At 47.5% G+C, this 21,387-nt stretch overlaps 1 protein-coding gene across 2 annotated transcripts in view; it reads right to left on the bottom strand.

The window, feature by feature from the left end:
• Positions 1-8,650: 8,650 nt before the first annotated feature.
• Positions 8,651-21,387, bottom strand: part of LOC119394326 (uncharacterized) — a 145,398-nt gene continuing 132,661 nt past the window's right edge. For both annotated transcript variants that reach the window (XM_049415747.1, XM_049415746.1), the window contains exons 6-7: positions 11,985-12,093; positions 8,651-8,808 (exon numbers count right to left, since the gene is read on the bottom strand). In XM_049415747.1, the coding sequence (XP_049271704.1) occupies positions 8,723-8,808; positions 11,985-12,093 (195 nt within the window). In that variant the 3' untranslated portion in view covers positions 8,651-8,722. The remainder of the gene's footprint in view (positions 8,809-11,984; positions 12,094-21,387) is intronic.

The raw sequence follows: 21,387 nt of genomic DNA, 5'->3' as shown, positions 1-21,387 counted from the left end.
GGACCCCGAAATGAGGTTCTGCATGCCTCGTAAATTAAAACGACACAGCGCATATATGATTCACCGAATTCGTATTGGTGTGGCCTTCACAAGACGTTATGTCCATATCAGCGGCTGCAGAGACACCGATCCCAACTGTGATCACCGTCAAGTGCCAGAAACACTTGAGCACATGTTTTGAACCTGCCCAGCATACGCACGCGAATGACAGAAACTGATTTCTTCTACTGAATGAGTGCATATTAGGCCATTAACTGATGAGGTTGTGTTGGGCCCTTGGCCTGACGCCAACAGTACAACTGTGGTCATAAGAGTGGTCGCAGCTTTCCTCCAAGCCACTGGACTGGATGCGCGGCTATAGCACTGCGCCACCTTGACGGGACAGTACATACTCACCTCCCTTACTTACCATCTTCATCCATCACTCTTTTTTCTCCCCTTTCCCCCCCGGTGTAGAGTAGCAGGCTAGAGCATACTATCGCTCAGGCCGACCTCTCTGCCTTTCTATAAATAAACCACTCTCTCTCTCTCTTAATGGGGAGCACATTGCCGAAATTTCCTAAATGTTCCTGCAGGTTTCGCCTACCTTGCAATCGACGTTCAAGTTGTTGAGGATAGTCGATGAAGCGAAGCAAAGTTCGGTCCTCGAAACCGTCAAAGGTGAGCTGCCGTGGTTTGCTCGACTCGCGGACATCAAGACTCGTGGTATAGCGACCTGCCTGAGCTCAAGCACAACGGAGGATGACTTCTTCGAAAATGCCTTCTCGGCATCATCGCCAAATGAAAATGAGCAACTGTCTTGGTACATTTGTGTCCCATGACATCGCGCTGTGAGGGCTCAAATAAAGGTTTCCGCGCTTTCACCAGTTCTTCCTGGAAGTCAATAGAAGAATACCATATAGCATGTCTTTAAGCGCCTATTTTGCGTAGGTGCAGACGTGTTCACTAAGAAGCCAAGCGAGATGTCCGATGACAGCTTTTAAAGGGACAGACCACTGATTTTTCTCGATCCATTTTTTTACGGCGTGACAGAAAGCTCACCCTTCGCAGTGTTTGTAGCTGTAGTAGTTAATCCCAAAAGCACGTAGTTATTTTACAAGCAGTATTTTTCGATCCGAAAGGCTCTAAACACGGACGCAGCTTTCCCCCAGCAACGCTGGGAATTGATAGCGATGCCACCAGCCTCTTCTCGCGATTTGTGAAAGCTATCGTTGTTCAGCTTTCGCAGGAGTTCCTGTAACTATGCTTAACTACCTTTATTTATAGCTTTTAAACTATTTTTGAAAATAACAAGCTGTTACAATGAGATGATGCAGCATTATACACATTCACTGTATCTGTACCGCACTTTGTGCGCATGCGTCCAAGGTTGCCTTGCGCCTGTGTCATGGGTGGCTTATCCCGGCGTCGTTACTCTCTCGATGCACGAGCCAAGCCAAGTCATCGAAAACGTCACTACGCATATGCGCGGCCGCGCCGAGTAGCAGCGTAGCGTCATTCCTGAGACGAAGTGAAACTATGTCGCTCCTAAAATCTTAGCGACCTGGAAACTACATGCACGGTTGAATGAGCACGCTGAAAAGTTGCTCAAGACGCGCTGACGAGCATGGGATCATAACATCACGCGAAGGCAGCGCCACTTTAATGCATACTACTAACGCAGGCCTATATGTACATTTTTATGGAGTAATACCTTTTAATATAAAGAAAAGAACAATATATATTACAATGCTAACAAAAAAATCGTCGACCGCGTACAGCAATCAACGGTCACGTGGTCGGGTTCATCGGATCGTTCATGATTTTGCGGCCAGATGCACCACCAGTCATTTCTCACGACTTTCAATTAAGAAATAAAAATATGAATCCATCTCTCACGAAAACAACAGGGTTGGCTTGAGTCAATGCGACGGACCATCTTTCCATCAGTGGAGTCATCTCATTTCATGTTCTGGGCAGTTGTCGGTCCCTTTAAATGCAGACGTTGCTCGCTTTCAGCAAGTTGTAGTTACATTAGGAAGTTGTACATGCAGCACTCGAGCACTGTTTACCCAGCACCTCCACCAAATTATAAAGACGTTTATTAGCGGGCACTCGGCGACGATACACGACTGCGACAGTCAAGGCGGGGTGCCGACTCTGAGCGCGAGGAGCGTGCTGTCCGAGAAGAGCGGAAGAGGACGACCCACTAGTAAGCGCTCGAGAGGGCGACCCATTACAGGCTTCCAACGCTTCACAACAAACTTCGTTTTCAAAATCAGTTTTGCTTTTTCCTACCTGCAACGGCGACTGCATTTCTCTTTATTACTTCCTGAGTGAGCGAGGCTGACCTTAAACACCTTAACAAACACACTCGCAAGTTCTTGCGGTAGTTATTCAGGTTAAAGTGAAATAAGGTTGTTTATGTGCGCAAATAGTTTTTCCCGGAACTGTGCGATTTAAACATCTCCTTATTGCTACAAAAGGAGATGAAGACGTTAGGGCTCTTTGCTTTTGTCATCGGCAGTTTCACTAACGATTTACCTGTCATTTAAAGGGCCCCTAAACCACCCAGAGGTCGAAATTTAGTTGAGCTGTCGCAGATGTGCACGAGAACAAAGCAGGGATTGGAGAAGCATGCAAACCAATAGTTTTCCCCATTTGCACCATCTAAGTAGAATATATCCCGCAAGATTTAAAGATACCTGTCCGTGGTGTTCACAAGCACCAACACTCAGCCACATAACATGGGAGTGCGCCCAGAGGCCCACACACATCGACAGCCTACACATCATTAAGCAACCAGACATGTTTCACAGGCAGTGGGAGGCGTGGCTTGCGGACGAGGACAAGCAAAGAAAATGGCTTTGCTTGACCAGGCCCAGCGAGCCGCTCGTGCCAGCGGTGCCCTATACTGAGCGCCCGACCAAACTGTCTGCATTAATTTTTTTTCTTTCTGAATAAAGTTTCTTCCTCCTCCTCCACTACAACGAACACGTAACTGAGAATTTTTCGAAACGGTGTCGTAATAGCGGAGTTACACAAAAGAGGCCCTCGCTCGTTTCGCTCTTTCCTTCGCTCGTCTGTCCTCCTGGCCGAGTGCACCTCCTCGCCGTGCGAAGAGGAAGAGCAGCAAGCGCGCGTACCTGCGAGCGGATGGACTGGTGTTGCAAATGACGAGCAGGCGACATGTTGACTTAGAAGACTGTAGGATTGGGCGTGTTGGTACATGATTATGAGTGCAAAACAGCGCAGCCGACAGGAGGGGACAGAAGAGGACACAGAGCGATGTTGACGTAACGGTGAACGCAGCAAGCGCGCGTATTTGCGAGCGGACAGACTGATGTTGCAAATGACGAGCAGGCGACATGTTGACGTCACGGTGAACGCAGCAAGCGCGCGTACCTGCGAGCGGACAGACTGGTGTTGCAAATGACGAGCAGGCGACATGTTGACGTCACGGTGAATGTTAAGAGGATGAGGAATGCCGAATGGCACAGGATAGGAGCGATGTGATGTCAGCAAATGCCACGAGCGAATGCGTGACTGAGTGACATGACGTCACACCGGAGTTGCTTACTTAAACGACTAACTCAATAAACTGTAGAAAACAGCGCTGAAAGACGCGACGAAGAAAGGACACAAACCATGGCACTCACTCCGGCCTTTCTTCCTTTTAGCGCTGTTTTCTAATGTTAATCATGAACGAACCAGCCCAAATGCGTACCCTACTGCAGTTCAATACGCCTGTGTTCATTCTTCTTTCGCCATCTGTTACTTCAGTGGCGACGAGTTGATTGCGTCCAGGGAACAGAATGGCGACGCATGGTGGGCCACCTGTTTTTGACGAAGGTGACCACAAGTGGGAAAGCACATCAGGTGCGATTAGAAGCTTTCTTCGAAGCCCATGAGATTGTCGTTCAGAAGAAGCGTCGGGCATTACTGGTTAACGCCCTTAGTACCAAGACTGTAGCCTCCTAGCAGGCCATTGTGCACCTGACAAGACTCGGGATCTGGCATACGAAGCAGCAGTTCGAAAATTGGCCAAGTACGTTGCGCCGAAAGGCAACGAGATAGTGAAGTCGTATCGGTTTTTCACAACGAATCAGCAAGCTGATGAGTCGACGAGCGATTTCATTGTCGTGTTACGGGAGATGGCTCAAGGGTGCAACTTTGGCCAGGCGCTTGATAGAATGCTGCGCGACAGGCTTGCCTGCGGTGTGCGGGATGCTGGAGTTCTTCGTAATCTGCTAGCACGGTCCACGCTCACGCTGCAAGAAGCTGAGGAAGCGGCGCTAGCTGCTGAGATGGCGGCACGCAACGTATAACAGATGGGAGATGGACCAATGAGCAACGGCGTCAACGCAGTACGAACAAAGCAAGAGCGACAGAAGTTCTCCAGAAGGCCGCAGCCAGGGCGGACGGCACAGTGCAGCAACGAGAACCGGACCGGCTGCCCTTGCTGCGGAAGCGACTCCCACGAGACCACCAAATAGCAGGTTCTGCCACGCTGAGTGTCTGTTGTCGGAGGAGGGGGCACCTGGTTCCGATGCGCAAAGCCAAGCCACGCCAAGAAAACGTAGCTCACTGTGAGGAGCCATCCTCGGACAGCGAGGACTACGGACAGTTCCTGCTACACCTCCGTGAGTCGTCGACAGGATTGATCGGGCCATTATGGCGAACGTTACAGTGGAAATCGGTGCCCTTGGAGATGCAAGTAGACGCAGTATCACGAGTGTCAATTGTGACATGGCCAACGTACACCCAGCACCGTCGCCGTTGGCCCGTGCTCGACAAGTCGTCGTTTCAATTGAGTTGCTTCCTCAGAAGACTACCATGAAAGGACAGCTGCAAGTCCCGGTCATCTAGTCTGCGAAAAGCCGTCAACGCGACGCCAGTGGTCCTCGGCTGCTCAGGCCCAAATACGTGTGAGAGGGAAATAATTCAAGCATTCCAACTGACTGGAGGCCCACTGCTCAACGTGGACGTCAACGACGGTAAGCTACCAACGACTGACGAAGTTTCCATTGCTGCTATACGCTGAAGGAAGAATATGGCGATGTTTTCGCCAGGGCTAGGACTAATCAAAGGTTATCCCGTTCAATTACAGTTGCGCGAGGGAACTACGCCGCGATTTTGTGAGGTCCGTTCTGTACCATGAAGTCTGTAAATGAAGAAATCGCAAGGTTGGTTTACACGGGCATTGACACCGGTTGACACGGGTTGACTTGTTCCCGTCGTAAAGAAAGACGGTTCCATCCGCTTGTATGGCGATTTTAGAACGACAGTCAACACAGCATTACACACCGAGCAATATCCGCTGCCAATTATAAGGGATATATTTGCGATGCTCAGCGGAGGGGAAGTATTCAGTACAATAGACTTGAAGGATGCATACGACCAGCTACCAATAGACGACGCGACGAAAACGCTGTTGGTGGTAAATACGCCAAAAGGGTTGCATTGCTTTAACCAGTTACCGTTTGGGAATTGCGTGAGCACCGGCGGTTTTTCAGAAGCGAATGGAAGCGATATTGCAGGGTCTACCAGCTGTACAAGTATACTTGGACAATGTGGTGGTCGCAGAAAAAAAGAGGAAATTGTGACACGTTGCGTAAGGTGTTCCAGTGGTTCGGGGAAGCAGGTGTTAAGCTTTTCCACCCGGTCAAATGCAGATTTCGTCAGCCGGAGGTGAGATTCCTTGGTCCATGGCATTAGCGCAAGTGGCCTGAGGCCAAAGACTGAAAACATCGACGCTCTACGAATACCTCGACCTACGGGTGTGACTGAACTACGCTCACTGCTAGGCCTGGTTACGTATTACAACACATTCTTGGGCAACCTAGCTACAGTACTTACGCCGCTGTACGAGTTGTTAAGGAAAGAACACGCCTAGGCAATGGGAAGCTAAGCAAGCGGATGCATTCGAAGCAGTGAAGCGGTTGATAAAAGAGGTGCAGTTTGTGACCCACATATGACCCTACCAAGCCACTCATCCTGGAAACGGACGCATCCTCATGCGGCATCGGCGCAGTCTTGTAGCCACCGAGTGAACGGCGTAAACCAACCAATCGGGTTTCGATCTCGCACCCTCTCTTCGGCCGAGCGAAACTATGCACAAAAAGAGCGCGAAGCCCTTGCGGTGGTATTCAGCTTGACCAATTTCCGCGAGTATTTGCTGGGAAACAAACTTATATTGGTCACGGATCCTAAACCGCTGATGCGCCTTTTTAGTCCCGATAAGCCGATACCACCCTTTGGCAGCAGCAAGGATACAGCGTTGGGGTCTTTTACTCGGTGGTTACAAGTACTCCATTCAGTACAAACCGGGAAAGGACGTGACTGTGTCGACGCCTTTGAGCCGTGTTCCCGTGCAAATGCCACACGATGACAAGACAGTGAAGTCAATGTTGAAAGATGAATGAGAGTATGTGCTGCTCGCAGACCACCTAGACAACGGAGTGGTGTCGTCGCACGAATTGGCCTGAATTAACTACACGTGATGGGATGCTCAGGCCGGTTATAAGTTACATTTGCGAAGGCTGGCCAAGGAAATTGCCTGTCAACACAAGAAGCATTACGGCTTTTGTTCCAGAAGAAAGACGAGCTGACGTGAAGCCACGGCATTGTTTATTGGGGCCATCGAGCCGTGATGCCCGCCGCAGCTCGGAAATCTATGCTACAGCTGCTGCACGATACTCGTCAAGGCATGACGGTGATGAAAAATCTGCCTCGGGCACTTCTCTGGTTTCCCGGACTTGACAAAGATATCGATAATATCGTGCACGCATGTGCAGTGTGCCAGCAGAAATACAGCATGCCAGGCGCGCAAGAGCCGGTTCCGTGGCCGGACACATTTGAGCGATGGTCGAGAATCCACGTTGACCTTTGCAGGACCAGTGGAAGGGCGAATGTTGATAATTGTGGTGGATTCGCATACAAAATGAATCGAGGTTTTTCCAGTGAAAATAACCAGCGCAAACAACACTATCGAAGCCTTGCGGGGTATATTCAGCAGATTTGAGTTGCCACGAACAGTCGTTTCGGACAACGGGCCCCAGTTTAAAAGTAGACAGTTCCGCCTATTCAGGGAATATAATGGAATCCTACACCTACCATCCCCTCCATATTATCCGCAATCCAACGGGTTAGCAGAGAGGGCCGTGCGAATGGTAAAAGAAGGGTCGCGCGAAAACGACCCTAGAAAAGCGCCTGGCCCGCTGGTTACTGCGTTGTCCACGCACCACACTCCGAAACGGAAAGACATCGGGCTTCATGGTTCTTGGTTATGAACCACGTGCACTGTTGGACAATATTGTGTCACGACGTTCTTCTACCGCAGGTGCATTTCCCCGCAGACATTCGGCTGGAGAACCCGTATGGAGCAAGAACTATGGGGCAGGCGCTAGCTGGAGCCCCGCAGTGATGCAGACTACCAGGGGCGCCCGCCTAACCACGGTCAGGACGGATGGAGAACCATGTGAGCGCCATGAAGACCAGTTAAGACACCGCTCGGAGGGACAGCCACAAACACCGCAAAACGGGGAAGGTAAAGAAGTGTCGGCACCGACAACCGTAAATTCCGACCCTCTGGCGAGCTTTCCTGGCACCATTCCCTCGCACCTCGAAGAGCACGAGAGAGGCACTGCCACCACTGGAGTCTCGGGAGAGCACGACACGTGTACTGACAATAATGGACCCCAGGCAAGCCAGTTCGCAGGTGAACCCGGCGTCGCCAAGCACCAGACCGTTTCCGGTTCTAGATATCCTCTTTAGGGGAATGAATTGATGTGACGTCAGCAAATGCCACGAGCGCATGCGTAAATGTCTGAGTGACATGACGTCACACTGAAGTTGCTTACTTAAACGACTAACTCAATAAACCTGTGTTCATTCCTGTTTCGCCGTCTGTTACTTCAAGGAGAAGGGATTGTTTCTTGGAATTCGTGGGGCGCCCGCAGCTCGCAGCGCTGCCGCGTTTGGCATTGCTGATCGTGACGGCATTCAGAACTCGATGCGCGCGTTTACTTGAAATGTTTAAAAAATTATCGGAGGTGGTTTAAGGGCGCTTTAAGAATTCTGAGATCCATCTCAGAAATCTTCCAGAGTTCGTTAAACTATGCCCAACTGAATTAACCAATACAAGACGTGTATGTGGCCAGTTGTGTCAAATGCGCAGTGGCGTATCGCATCCAATGAAGTTCCTGAGGAGCGACTACGGCTAGTCGAAGAGATATTAAGCCCAGCAAAACTGGATCGCAGAAAAAGGAATGACCAGGACAATGATTCACCCGTTCCATGAAGATGAATGTTGCTTGTCTTTCTTCTTCTAATTATCAACATAGCGGTATCTCAGTTTTTTCTTTATCTGGAAATAGATTCAGGTGCGTTCTATTTTGAACCCGCGAAATCTGGGTGCATATATAATTCGAGCAAATACTGTATGTGACCACGCCCATAAGATAGCAAACCATGCCAGCTTAGTCTGACACCTGTATTAGTACTTGTGTATATGTGAGCAAAAGTTGATGTCGCCATCAAATACTAAGCATAGATATGTTCCCACTTAAAAATTTTCCGTACGTTTACAACTCGCAAATGCGTCAGAGAAAGCTATACCGTACTATGTCAGCAGAAAATGTAAAGCCATCCTGAAAAAAGATCAAAATTTACTGCACATAGAACTATATACAACACAACTGTACAAACTACAACTACCGTACATAAAACTAAGCGTTCCTTCTTAAACGGCGATGCTGGCTATCATGAGCATCATCATGTTGTCGAGAGTCGCTATGAGCAACTCGCAGAGGCCGACGAACGAGGCACCTGCACACAGAACATAAAAAAAGAAAATACATTCTTAGCAAATGAGTAAAAAGGTAATCAAATGTTCAAATATGTCGAACACGGCTATTATATTGTTATCTCATTCTTGTAATTTTGATTTTAGTTTCGTCCTACAAATTATGGAAACTTCATGTCCGTCGAGTGCATGATAACCATGATTACCGGAAAGCTAAAGGCCCTGGCGGGCCTTGAGGCTAATAAAGGACTCTTTTTTGTTACACTGGTGGAAAGCGCCGTCAAGTAGCATTTTACGAACAAAATTTTTTTTAAATGTTCAGCGTAGGAGGACTTGAATCTAACTCTGCAATCATACCGCTATATGACGTGAAAACCTCATTCAGCGACGTTGTCGAACCGAAAATACTGGTTCCGGCCGAGTTCAACAATCTTTGATGCTATTCTGTTTTAGGTAAATAAAAAATATTGTAACGGTTTGCCAACCAATACTAATAATTGGGGTCCCAAAACAACGATATGATTGAGAGACGTAGTGGAGAGCTCAGAAATTTCGACCACCTGGGGTTCTCTAACGGGCACCTAAATCTAAGTATACGGGCTTCAAACATTTTCACCTCCATCGAAAATGCAGCCGCCGCAGCTGAGATTCGATCCCGCGACCTTCGGGCCAGCAGTCGAGCGCGATAACCACAAGACCACCGTGGCGGGGCCGGTCTGCCAACCAGTTCGCGACACTGAAACGGTTCGATTCCCGGTTTGGTGTGCGCATTGTAATGTGGGCGAGCAACAAGTGAGCGTAGAGCTCATTGTATGGCCACTTGTAGTGTTTAACATCTAAAGGGTAGTAAAGCAGGTTAACCATTGAAAAGAACCCGTGGTACAAGTAATGTACTTGTGTGATAAATCAGGTTAGTTGGTTATTGATGAGTGTCTAAATGGCCATAAAAAAACTTGGAGGACGATTGAGCTTCGCCATTCAAGTAGTAGAACGCGATAGCGTAATCGGGTCCCAGTGCGCATCGCCTTCTCAACTGCTAGCCTTGCTTCGGTTCTCGGTGCATGCCTCAGCCGTGATGCAAGGACACGAAAGTCTGTGCGCTTAACATTAGCCGTTTCAAACTATCCTAGAATGCCTACCGCAACTACAGTTGCGCAGCTGCCCCCTACACCATAATTCTTCCTTTTGCGAATCAGCGAAGAGCCCACTACGCGTCCGTAAGGCAACACACGAACCTACGCAGCTGCTCAATTTGTTGATGCTTTTGCCGATAAATATGATTAATATGTCTGAGCGCTTTGTAATTGGTGGGTCTTTAAAACACCCACTCGTTGCGCAATTCACATGTTTTGACGCCTGGCGCGATTCCTCGCTTCTGCCACGCAATATTACATGCGGTAAGGAGACTCCTCCCACTAGAAGACATTCATATAGTGTTTTCTTTTTTTCCGAAGCAGATTCAGACGATACCGTGGCTCTGCGTTAGAACACCTACTTTCCACGCAGACTGCCAACGTTAGATTCTCACTCGAACCGAATATTCCTATTATTTATTTTATTTTCATATTTCTCAATTTTTCGATCACGGACAAGACGATGATTGGTATTCCAACGCAATTCCAACGACGGTTCACAACCAACGACGCCGACACCGACACCGGAATTTCTGCGAAACGAGCTATTTAACGCTATCGCTTTAAAGCAAGCAAACACACCAGATGACACATACATGCAAGCGCTGATGCGCTTGTATGTGTCGTCTTGTGGGTTTGCCTGTTCTGCGATGTTTAGACGTTGATAAATTGGCGTGAAGTTGTGCACAGTTATACATTGTGGCAGACAGTGCCGTTTTTACCATCATGACCACAACCGCTTTCATGCCTCATCCTACTGCCAGCGTGGTCATGGTGGCTGCACTAGCTCAACACGCAGCTAAGTGCATAGGCAACCTGTTCATCCTATCTTCCATGTAATTTGCGGCGCGCTCTAGGCTGGGCAGCCCGGACCAACGCCTCTTACATTTTTTTTCAGTGCCAGGGCAAGCACTCGCTCCTCAATGAAAACCGCTGGCCCGCCTTAGTGGTCGTGGCGCGACGCCAGCTGAAGGGTACGACTGGTTGCGTCACAAGTGCTTCTGAGCGTGTTCCCGCGGCGATGCGGCAGACCCGCCGTCCCTCTCCTATATCATGCCATCTGTCATATTTATTCCTTCGTACTCCTCCCATTATGGATCGAAGAAATGCTACCGCTGCATCACAGCGCTCGTGTGGCGAATTTAAAGACAGCGCATGCAGAAGCGTCTCAGTGACGCGTCTCTATTCGTATAGCGCCACGAACGGAGAATCGCCATCTCAATACACAGCGCCTCTTAGAGAGCCAGCGTGACAGCCAACATAGTGATCACGAGGGATGCAAGACCCCATGGATCTGAACACAACTGAACAAAAAAATACTTGGTCAGACACCCGTCATATGTTTACTATATTAATCTATGCATCAGTCGTGAGGCATCGTCTAAAGGGTGCTCTTCCCCATGACCGCAAAGCAGGCGCGAAGGCCAGCCTACGGGGGCGCGTAGGAAAGGTCGACAGGAGAGGGCGGTGAACGGGCGCATCTGGCTGGCATTGAAAAAATGGCGGAGGCGTTGCCCGGACTGACGATTGATGGCATAGTGCGCGCTAACGTTTGTTGTACATATCATTCGAGGTTCCGTTTTCTCAGTTTCCCACTGAACTGAAAGATAGCGCAAATCATTTGCTCAACGCTGCCTCTGCTATCTATGAGTGATATCTTCTGGCACTCTACTTGAGCGCTAACGGCAAACAGAATGAACGCTGCTAAATGTAATGGCAATGGCACGCATTAGTGTCCCTGACACGAATCGCTTTTCTGGCCGTTCATCATGCCAGACTTGTGACCGCGGTTTTTCGCTATCGTCGAATGGCACCTGTTCAAGCGCGCGTATGCGAGCGCAATGCAATGATTATTTCATTCCCTTGGAGGTTCTTTTTTCCGTTCTCACGCAAGTGAAGCTGATTTTCACAACTGTATGGGCCTTTGCGGTGTTAGACGGCAAAAAATGAGAATACCAAGAAAGAGCCGCAACGTTTTTACCGTCCTAAGGACGACAAAGTCAGACTTGAAATCCCACGTGATTCAACTGCATCATCCTATTTCAGTACAACGGCAAAGAACTTACTGCCATCGAAATCGACGATAATGTGCGTTGCGAAACAACACCAGGCGCCGAGAGAGAAGTAGCCTGTCAGCCAGGCCAGCCAACCGTAAGTTTGTTCCAGCCAGGCTTCCTGCATAGAGCGATAAAAGCTTACTAGTTGCATAATTTTGAAGAACTTGTTGCTGGGCTAGTTGGTACATAATTTTGAAGAAAAAATTCAGGACGCCTAAGCACCACCAGAAATAAAGACTAAAGAGCTATTTTCCTGTGCCTCGTCTTTTTTCTGGTGCTGCTTAGACGTCTAAAAATTTTCCTCATAGTTGCATAATGTTGCCGCCGTAGTGACTATACAGTTTCATGAATTCGCTTCACAGCCTTGTTGCGTGTGCCTTGTGGGCGTGAGAAGGACTTCATCGATATGGATCGGCACAAGGGAAAAAAAGCGTTCTTTGTAGAATGACTTTAATGCTCGCGGTTGCGAAACATTGTTCTGCCACCTTACAAGTTACAAGACAGTTCAAGAATATTTATGTGCACTGTGGCATTTATTCCCAGGTTCTGTCTCTACAGCAGAAAATATTTATTGTGACATTACATGAACCACAATTTGTTTTACCTTTATACCTTGTTCTTTTATCTGAAACTATGTGTTATCAAAGGAAGAAAAAATTGTGCAGGTTCCATGTACTATACGGGTATCGATATTAGGAGAATCAACACGTACGGCATTCATCTTGCATGCATAGCCAGCATTACAAGTAGAAATTATGCATTCATATTACTTTTGTTTTGGCTTAACTGTTACAAATGCGAATTTATGAAATTTCATTGTACATGCAGTCGCAAAGGTGCAACGGGGTATTATACTGCTTATGCTCAATCCCTGACGTATATATGCAGAAGCGACCTCATTTACAATGAACTTTATACATTAGACCTCTACGGCATTGTGTAAGTTTACTGTCAATTTTTGTGAAACATATGCCCCCATCTTTTCTTTCTCTCCGTAGCTTTTTTTTTCTTTTTGCATTTCAACACAAAACTGCCCCAACATATTGCCGTATGTCTACTGGTTGTATTTTTTTTTCATGCGTGCTATGCGTAACAAACGTAGAACACATACGTCTCTCTCTTAATTCACGTTACTTCATTTCTGTAACCACATTTGAGTTTGATCATATGATGAGTTTCTTTAAGGGTACAGAAACAGTGATTGCTGCAAAGGAAGCAGAGCCGATTTCTAATAAAATTCTGCTGCTCACAATAGGAATGCGTGTTATGCATAGCAGTCAACAAGCATACAGTGCACATTTAGACTGAGCCAAGATTCACGAGGAAGATCAACATTTTCTATGTAAATCCAGTGGTGTGCATTACATGGGCTTAGGAGACACGGCAACAACGGTATGATGCTTAATTTTGTATAGTAGGACGAAGTGTCATTACTTGTATTCAAGCGCTGCGGTTACTTGTAACGTGGAGACTATCTGTCTGCCAAATTGTTGTGCCTCCCATAAGAAGCATTCGATGGCGCGTTCCCGTAGGGCCAAGCAACGCAAAGCCAGAGTAGTTCGCAGAGTCAGAGTAGTTTATACGCAATATGTATTACAGCTAGTAGAATGCGACCATATCCAATTTTAACCTGCGCTATCCAACATCAGGCAACTGCAGGCGACAGTTAACCCAAATTAGCTTCTCTATCAAGCACTAGCCCACATTTTCCAGTGCTAGTCATAGTTGCCCGAACCCAGTAACGCTTAATGTGTTTTTCAAAACTATAGCACGACCTCTCGCTGGAGAGGTTCATCTCTCCCTAACGTTAACTGATGCTTCCACTGGGACGCAAAGGGCGACGTTGTATTTGACTTCATTCGGACACTTGGCTCAAAGTCAACCAATGCACCAAAGCTTTGATATCTGGTACGAGCGACCCGAATTCCCACAGCGCAGAAGATCTGTAACGAAGCATCTATATTATAAATATCTATATTGAGCGAATGATTGCACCGGGACGAGCGTCGTGATCAGTTTTCTGTTTTACTTCATAACGTTGTATGCATAGTTAGTGCATGAAGTCGCACGCAATGTCATTATTACAGAGCACACGGAGTACAATGACGACATATGGAGGTACGGCGACCAGTACAGCCGTGCCAAGAATAATTGATAAATATTCTTACCTCCGGAAGGTGAGCTTCTCGAAGGGCCTCGGCACCGTAGGTCCTTGCCCAGTCCGCGAAAACGAACAAGATCACCACCAACGAGTAGTGGTCTATGGCAAAAGACCGTGTGTCCCTCATGACCACGTACGGAAGAGAGCACGCGGAGACGAGAGTGGACAGCATAAAGAAGGCCGCGGCACGCATGATATCCAGGGCGTGGGGGTTGTTCACCGCACGCCGGAAAAAGGTGTCCATCACGAGGATGCCTAGCCACGACCTGGACGCCGCGTAGACGACAGCGCTGCACAGCCACCCGACGTAACTTCGTTGCATGGTCGAAGACACTGTGGGATGAGGATGGACTCCTGGACAGCAAAAAAGGCACCGAGTGTGGCTACATTAGCTTGGAGCACATAAAGCGATACCGTCTGGATACCTCTATCTCGGCATGGTGCCTTCTAACAGATGACTGACAGAAATAAGCAACCACAAGGCAAATAAGCGAAAGCATTACAACTTCTTTAAAATGATCGACACTGTGACTAATAAAAGGAACACAAAAAAGCATTCCAGCCTTTGCATTCCTTTATGCGTTCGCCTAAGGTGATTCGAACGCGAATACCATATATTTCTCCTCAGTCGATTGTTTTGATCCGTGACGTCATCACAGCGTCATGATGACGTCACAAATGTTGTCGATCTGTGACATCTTGTGGCACAGAGGTCATGTAACTTTCGGTACGCCGGCGGCACGCATACTACGTGCCCTTGAGCATGATGTGACATTTAAACGACCTTTATTAGCTTTTAAATGCGGAGCATTTATTAGCGAACCTCACGCACTTAGGCCGTTTCTATCTATCTATCTATCTATCTATCTATCTATCTATCTATCTATCTATCTATCTATCTATCTATCTATCTATCTATCTATCTATCTATCTATCTATCTATCTTTCTGTCTATGTAGCCGCCTACGTCTGGGCGCTCTCCTGGTCGTCTCCAAGGTTGGAGTATACCAAAATTGACATAGCACGTGATCAGTGTATGACGAACACGATTCACTGGACATGACCTGAATACCGCAAAATACCTGTCGCCCACGTTATGAAACCCTTTCTCTCAGGGACATACCCGTAAACCAGAGTAATGTAAAGCGTGTATGTTCCACAGGTGATACAGTCTCAACCTTCTCAACAGTCGAACACACACATTGACACGCAAGGAATGTGATAATAACAGTAATTCTTGGGGTTTTATGTCCCAAAACCACGATATCATTATGAGAGACGCCGTAGCGAAGGGCTCCGAAAATTTTGACCATCGGGTATTCTTTAACGTGTACCGAGATCGCACAGAACACGGGCATCTAGCATTTTGCCTCCATCGAAATGCGACCACCGTGTCCGGGATCGAACCCGCGACCTTCGGGTGAGCAGCCCAGAACTTTAACCGCTACACCACCGCGGCGGACGGGAAGGAAAGTGAGGAAGCTGTAGACAGAACATCCCTGGAAGACGCTCAAGTATCATCCACTCGTCCACGTGGTCCGCAACGTGGACCACGTGGATTACGCAAAAACCGGGGTCAATGTTTCCTACAATAAATCTGCTGAGAGAACCAAGCCTCTCATCATTACCGCTGACTGCAACATTGATTTATCAAGACACAACAACGCTTGGTCCTTATACTGCGTAAAAGACGGCTTGGATGGGGACAGGGCATCAAAATACCTCGCTGCCACGTCCACGACAGAAGGCATCATAGATCATTTCATCGTAAGGCGCATCCAGGATTTCCACCAGCTGCACTATACCTCGCCGTTTACTACACTTAGACTTGAGCCGCGATCACGAACGCATCCGATTAACAAGTCCCATCCAGCTGCTGGTGCTCACTGATCACGGTGATTATGACCTTATTTAAGAACTGACAAGAACCCCTTCTACATATACACACGGGTTCGTGAAACGTGCGTGTGTTCTCCTTCATAACGGACAAGTATAAGCATAACAACTGTAACTCTGACTGTAACGTACGTGCAGTGCGCCTGCGCGTGCCACTCGGCTGTGCATATATCTAGGGAAACTTTCCTGAATGAAGCTTAGTTGCGAGTAACGACTGTCCTGTGCATCTGTGTTCCTTCTCTGTCCTGTTCGGATTCGCGCTATCCAGTATTGAAGAATATAAGCACTACATATCAGCTTACCGCGTCTTGTGGTTGGTAACACCTATGTTGATTTTGCCATCGTTACGCAACTGTAAGCAACTGGTTATATTATAGGTATGCGACTCTCCAACATATGAGTGTGCGTATACCACATACATATTTCTGTAGTGTCATTCCGTAACGTTTCGCTCAATGTGAGAAATTACGCAACAGTCACGATTCCGCGCATGCTTCGCATAACTTCGATTCCCACGGTACGTGGGATCTGTCGAATTTTTTGTTTTGACATCATTCGTGTTGACGCCGCCACTGAACAAGGTCTCGAGGCACGTCGCCAGGTATCACCCAATATCGAAAGTTTATTGGCTCACGAGACATATCAGGCTTTCGCTTTAATAAACCTTACTATAATTCCGCCGCGGTGGCCGAGTGGTTACGGCCGGTGGCCGGCAGCTGACCCGTAGGTCGCGGTTTGGATGGAAGCGAGAATGCTGGGACAGTGTACTTGTTGCAAGTTGTAGGTGCACGTTAAAGAACCTCAGGTGGCCGAAATTTCCGGTACCCTCCATTTCGGCGTGCCTCATAATCATTGTTGCTTGTATATTTTTAACTATTGCTATAAAAGTCCGTGGTGCATGGTCACTCACATATGCTCGGACGCGGGGGGCGCCAGTCTGGTAGAAACAGAAGCATCCTATAAGGGACAAAACGTACACTAGCAGGACCTTTTCGGCCCTTTTCTTGTTAACAGTGAGATGGTCCCTTTGCGGTTACGAAGATGATTATGCTCCAATACGGCTAGTGCCCACACTGGGGACTTGACCAAAAATGGAACAAATAAAGTTTTACATATTATTTCGATGTATTACATCATTATAAAAAGAAGGAAACAAAAAGAGAACGTATAAAAGAGAGACTACAATGTACAATCAAATCAGACAGCATAACAGTTAGCCTAGAACATAACGATGGAACTTTTCCAAGTTCACGAACCGGAGGCGCTGTTCGCGAACAGCGCCTCCGGTGGAGATGGTCGAAATGGAGACGGGGCCAAGTGTCTTCTGTAAGTTGCTCGCCACGCGAACAGAGTTAGTAAAGACTATAGAGGAAAGGTTCCCCATAGAGCCGTGCTACATGACGGCACCTTGTAAAAAAAAAAGAAAAAAGAGACTGTTCCTCCACGCTGTCGTGGCTACGAGCGGCGCTGGCTAGCACTGCCAGACGGAAGGCACAGGGCAAAAACCCGATTCTCGCAACGAACTGCGGACTACGCGCACTGGTGTCTGTGCTGCCGCTTTCTGCGTGTTCTATCATCTGTCGTGGTCCTTTTTTCTCGCAAATCACTGCTTAACATCATGAGTGCTGTGCAGAGTTCTACGTAACGCGTTACAAGTAATCCATTACTTGTAGTCACTTACATCTTACTGTAATTTTGTGATATAATCGATCACTTTTTCGAAACTAACGATCTGGGTAATTGAGTAGATTTTCTTGTAATCGATTACCGGTATTAAAACACTTTTCTTTTCAAAATCAACTTGTAACCAGTGTTCTAGGGCAGTTCTCATTCCGAAGAAGATCGCTAGGCCTGCGCAGCGCACGCAACACAGCCACAGCGAAAACTGGAAGAGCGGCCTTTCAAGAGCCCCTTGTAGACTCTCTTGGGGGCAACAATACAGGTACACATGCAAAGGTACACCCACTACGTCATAAATGATCGTGAGTTTTATGAAGTAGAAAAGCACCCACTATTCCACTATTTGTCATTGTGTGGCGAAGCGTGTTCCCTCTGCACATCTGTAAGGCATTATGTGCACTTTGCTTGTGCTGTGGCTGGTACGGTACGGTACGGTAGAAAGAACTTTATTCAAAGCATCCTGAGAAGTGCAACCTCTTACAGGGTGACAGCGCGGGGCGCTCCCACGTGGGGACAGTTAGACCTAGTTTAATCGCCGCATCGCAGGCTCTCTGGACAGCCCAATGTTGAGGGCTCCGAGCTCAATTTTTATTCCGTGAGATCCTTGTCCCCACGTAACGAAGGGCACCACCAGGTGACGATGAAGAATCATGGCTGAACCCTTTTGTAATGAGTTGGAAGCATCCAACGACCCGCTCATTGCGCAATTCACATTGTGTGACGCCTGGTTTTTAGTTTACCATTTTACCCCGCTATATTACACATGTTAACACGTTTCCTTGCCCGACATGACGCCTGCCATGGCACCAATACTCTACTGCGTCGCAGAGGGCCCGGGTTCGAATCCCATCCAGTCCTAGAAATTTTTTCTCAATTCATTGTTTTTTATTTCGCGCGATAGACACCGGCGGCGGCGGACAACTACGGCACCATAATTGCCTGTTGTGATCTCAACAGCTTTTGCTGTAAAATATGCGAGCGCTCTAAAGGAACCCCCGTCCTGTTTCCTCAACCTATCACTTCATCTATTTCCTCATCTATTTCTTTTCGATTCTCATCTGTTTTCTCATCCATCTTTTACCTATTTCTTCATCTTTTCCTTGGCCTTATTTGTAACGCCTTAACCGAGCGCCAGCAATAGCGAAGCGCGACGCTTCATAGAGGACATGGAAACTAGCATCGAAGCACTGCGCAACTGTTAACGTAGAACACTGGGTGAAGCATGGAAAAACAGAAGGGGGTGAATAAGAAGGTTTCAGCAACGCACAGCGCCAACAACGCAAAACAGTTGACCAAGGGAAGTGACACACCTCTTCAAACTGGCCACACATCATATGCACTTACTGACATGCGCAGCTAAAAGTGCGTGCTTGTTATCTATCTTTTTCAATTTTTTGTGCGTGTACCCCCAAACGGTCATTGACACAGCGCCCAGTTTCGCCAACGTAGAACATCCCACATGACATGGGAATGCAATACACCACCTCAGTGGAACACTTGACCAACGGCGCTTGGTGGTTCTTCTGGTATCCACGTTTACGGGTGTTGCAAATGTGTGGGCACAGCCGTCCTGTTTCTTTAACGTATTTCTTCATCTATTTTCTCACCTATTTATTTTCGATTCTCATGTTTTCTTTAATCTATTCTTCGCCTATATCTTCATCTTTTGCTTGGCCTTATCTGTAACGCCATAACCGAGCGCCAGCAACACCGAAACGCGATGCTTCATAGAGGACTTGGAAACTAGTATCGAAGCACTGCGAAACTACTAGCTGGCGAGCATCCCACGTCTAATACCGCCCTTCCCTCCAGCGCATGCATTGAGAAAGAGCGTTCAGCGCAGCAGCTGAACTCTTAACGAGGAAACGTGGAAGAATCAGCGACACGGACACACAACCACTGATTTACAACTGGATTTAATGGCAGAATGACACACCTTATATATGCCAAAGTGAAGCGTGGAAAAGAGAGAGGGGGTGGATAACAAAGTTTTAACAACTCACAATGCCAACAACGCAAAACAGCCGACCAAGAAAAAGTCGTGGGCCACAGATCCTGCGCACTTACTGCTATGCGCAGCTAAAAGTGCCTACTTGTCGTCTAGCTTTTTCAATTTTTGTGCATGTTCTCACAAAAGGTCAGTGACACAGCGCCCAGCTTCGCCAACGTAGAACATCCCACATGATATGGGAATGCAATGCACCACTCCAGTGGAACACTTGACGAACGGCGTTTGGTGGTTTTTCTGGTATCCACGTTTACGGGTGTTGTAAATGCGTGGGCGCAGCTTGTCCAGCTTATTGGGGGCAGAGAAACAAATTGGGACTCCGTGCCTACTTGCCATCTTCTGAGGTTGTGGGAAAGCTTATGAACGTATGGTACAACCTCAGATCTAAGGACCTTCCGGTGATCCTCAGCCGTTGTGTGTCCCGTTCCACATTTCAATTTTTGAAGGAGGGTTTCAGAAACCGCAGTCAAGACCAAGTTGGGGGACCCTGCAGCCGAAAAATGGCATATCTGATTCTCGAAACTAATCATGCGGGCACGATTTCCTGAGACCAGATTCGAGGCACATGAGTGCTATAGCTCTCTTAGTTGTCTTAGAATGTGCCGAATCTCCTGTTTCACCTCGGGTAGTAGCCCCAGCAAGCACGTCCATCACATAACCTTATCTTGAGGTCTGAAAACTGTAAAACCGAACGTTCAGGTAGCGCATGGGTAAAACGCAACCCAAATCCACGTGATCTAAAAACAGATAAAGCTTGACCTACTTAGAAGGGTAGGTGAAGGCGGGCTGTTTCTTTAAAAGCACTAAAAAATCGTCAACGTACCTAAAAATTCTTAAAACCGGCCGTCCATAAAAAACACGCTCTAGTCTTATCGACTTTAGCAAGGAAAAAAAATCACAGCATATCCACGGAGTGAATGATGATGAGAGGGCGAAGCTGCGGAGGTTCATCGGTAAACCGTGAATCTTCCGTGAATTCTGCCCAGTACATCATCACCGACGTGAGATCGGGCGCGTTTATACTAAAGGTTCGATGAGTTATGACGACTTGCAGCGCACTTTAATTTTACATGTACGCTGTGAATTTTCATTGTTTAGAAAACCATTGCTTAGAAAACATCTGGCGTCTTTCGTTAAGCAGCTGGCGTCTTTTCGTTTTGCTTTAGGAACCTCTGGCGTTCTTTCCTTTTGCTTTTACAAAACATCTGGCGTCTTTTGTTGGTTTATTTCATCAATCAACGGCGTTTTGAACAAAATTTTTATTGTTTAATCACGCACAGGAGAAATCTCACCAGGCACTACCTTGGAGGTAAAGAATGGCTGCTAATGGGAATGAGAGACAGAAGAAGTCAGCTTTTAGCTAACGCTGCGAATTTCTTATTGTTCAACAACGCACAGGCCCACCGGCACCACCTTGCAGGTCAAAGCGTAAGACTGGTTACATACTACGCTACGAGGGACGAACGGGTGCCGCTATAAGGAGCTTCGCCCCTAATATCACTCAGGATTGGGGCTACGCACGACTCTATGCATACGCCATCGCACTGTAAAAACGGCTGTAGATCAAACACTCTAAAAGCGGAGTTTAAATACAACTGCAATAAAGTCAAAAAGTTATCAACGGACAAGCCAACTGAGTTGTGGAAGGACAAGTCAGCGTTATCTTC

This window comes from Rhipicephalus sanguineus, chromosome 5, assembly GCF_013339695.2.
Source record: "Rhipicephalus sanguineus isolate Rsan-2018 chromosome 5, BIME_Rsan_1.4, whole genome shotgun sequence".
Taxonomy (NCBI): Eukaryota; Metazoa; Arthropoda; class Arachnida; order Ixodida; family Ixodidae; genus Rhipicephalus; species Rhipicephalus sanguineus.
This window is presented reverse-complemented; position numbering and strand designations above follow the sequence as displayed.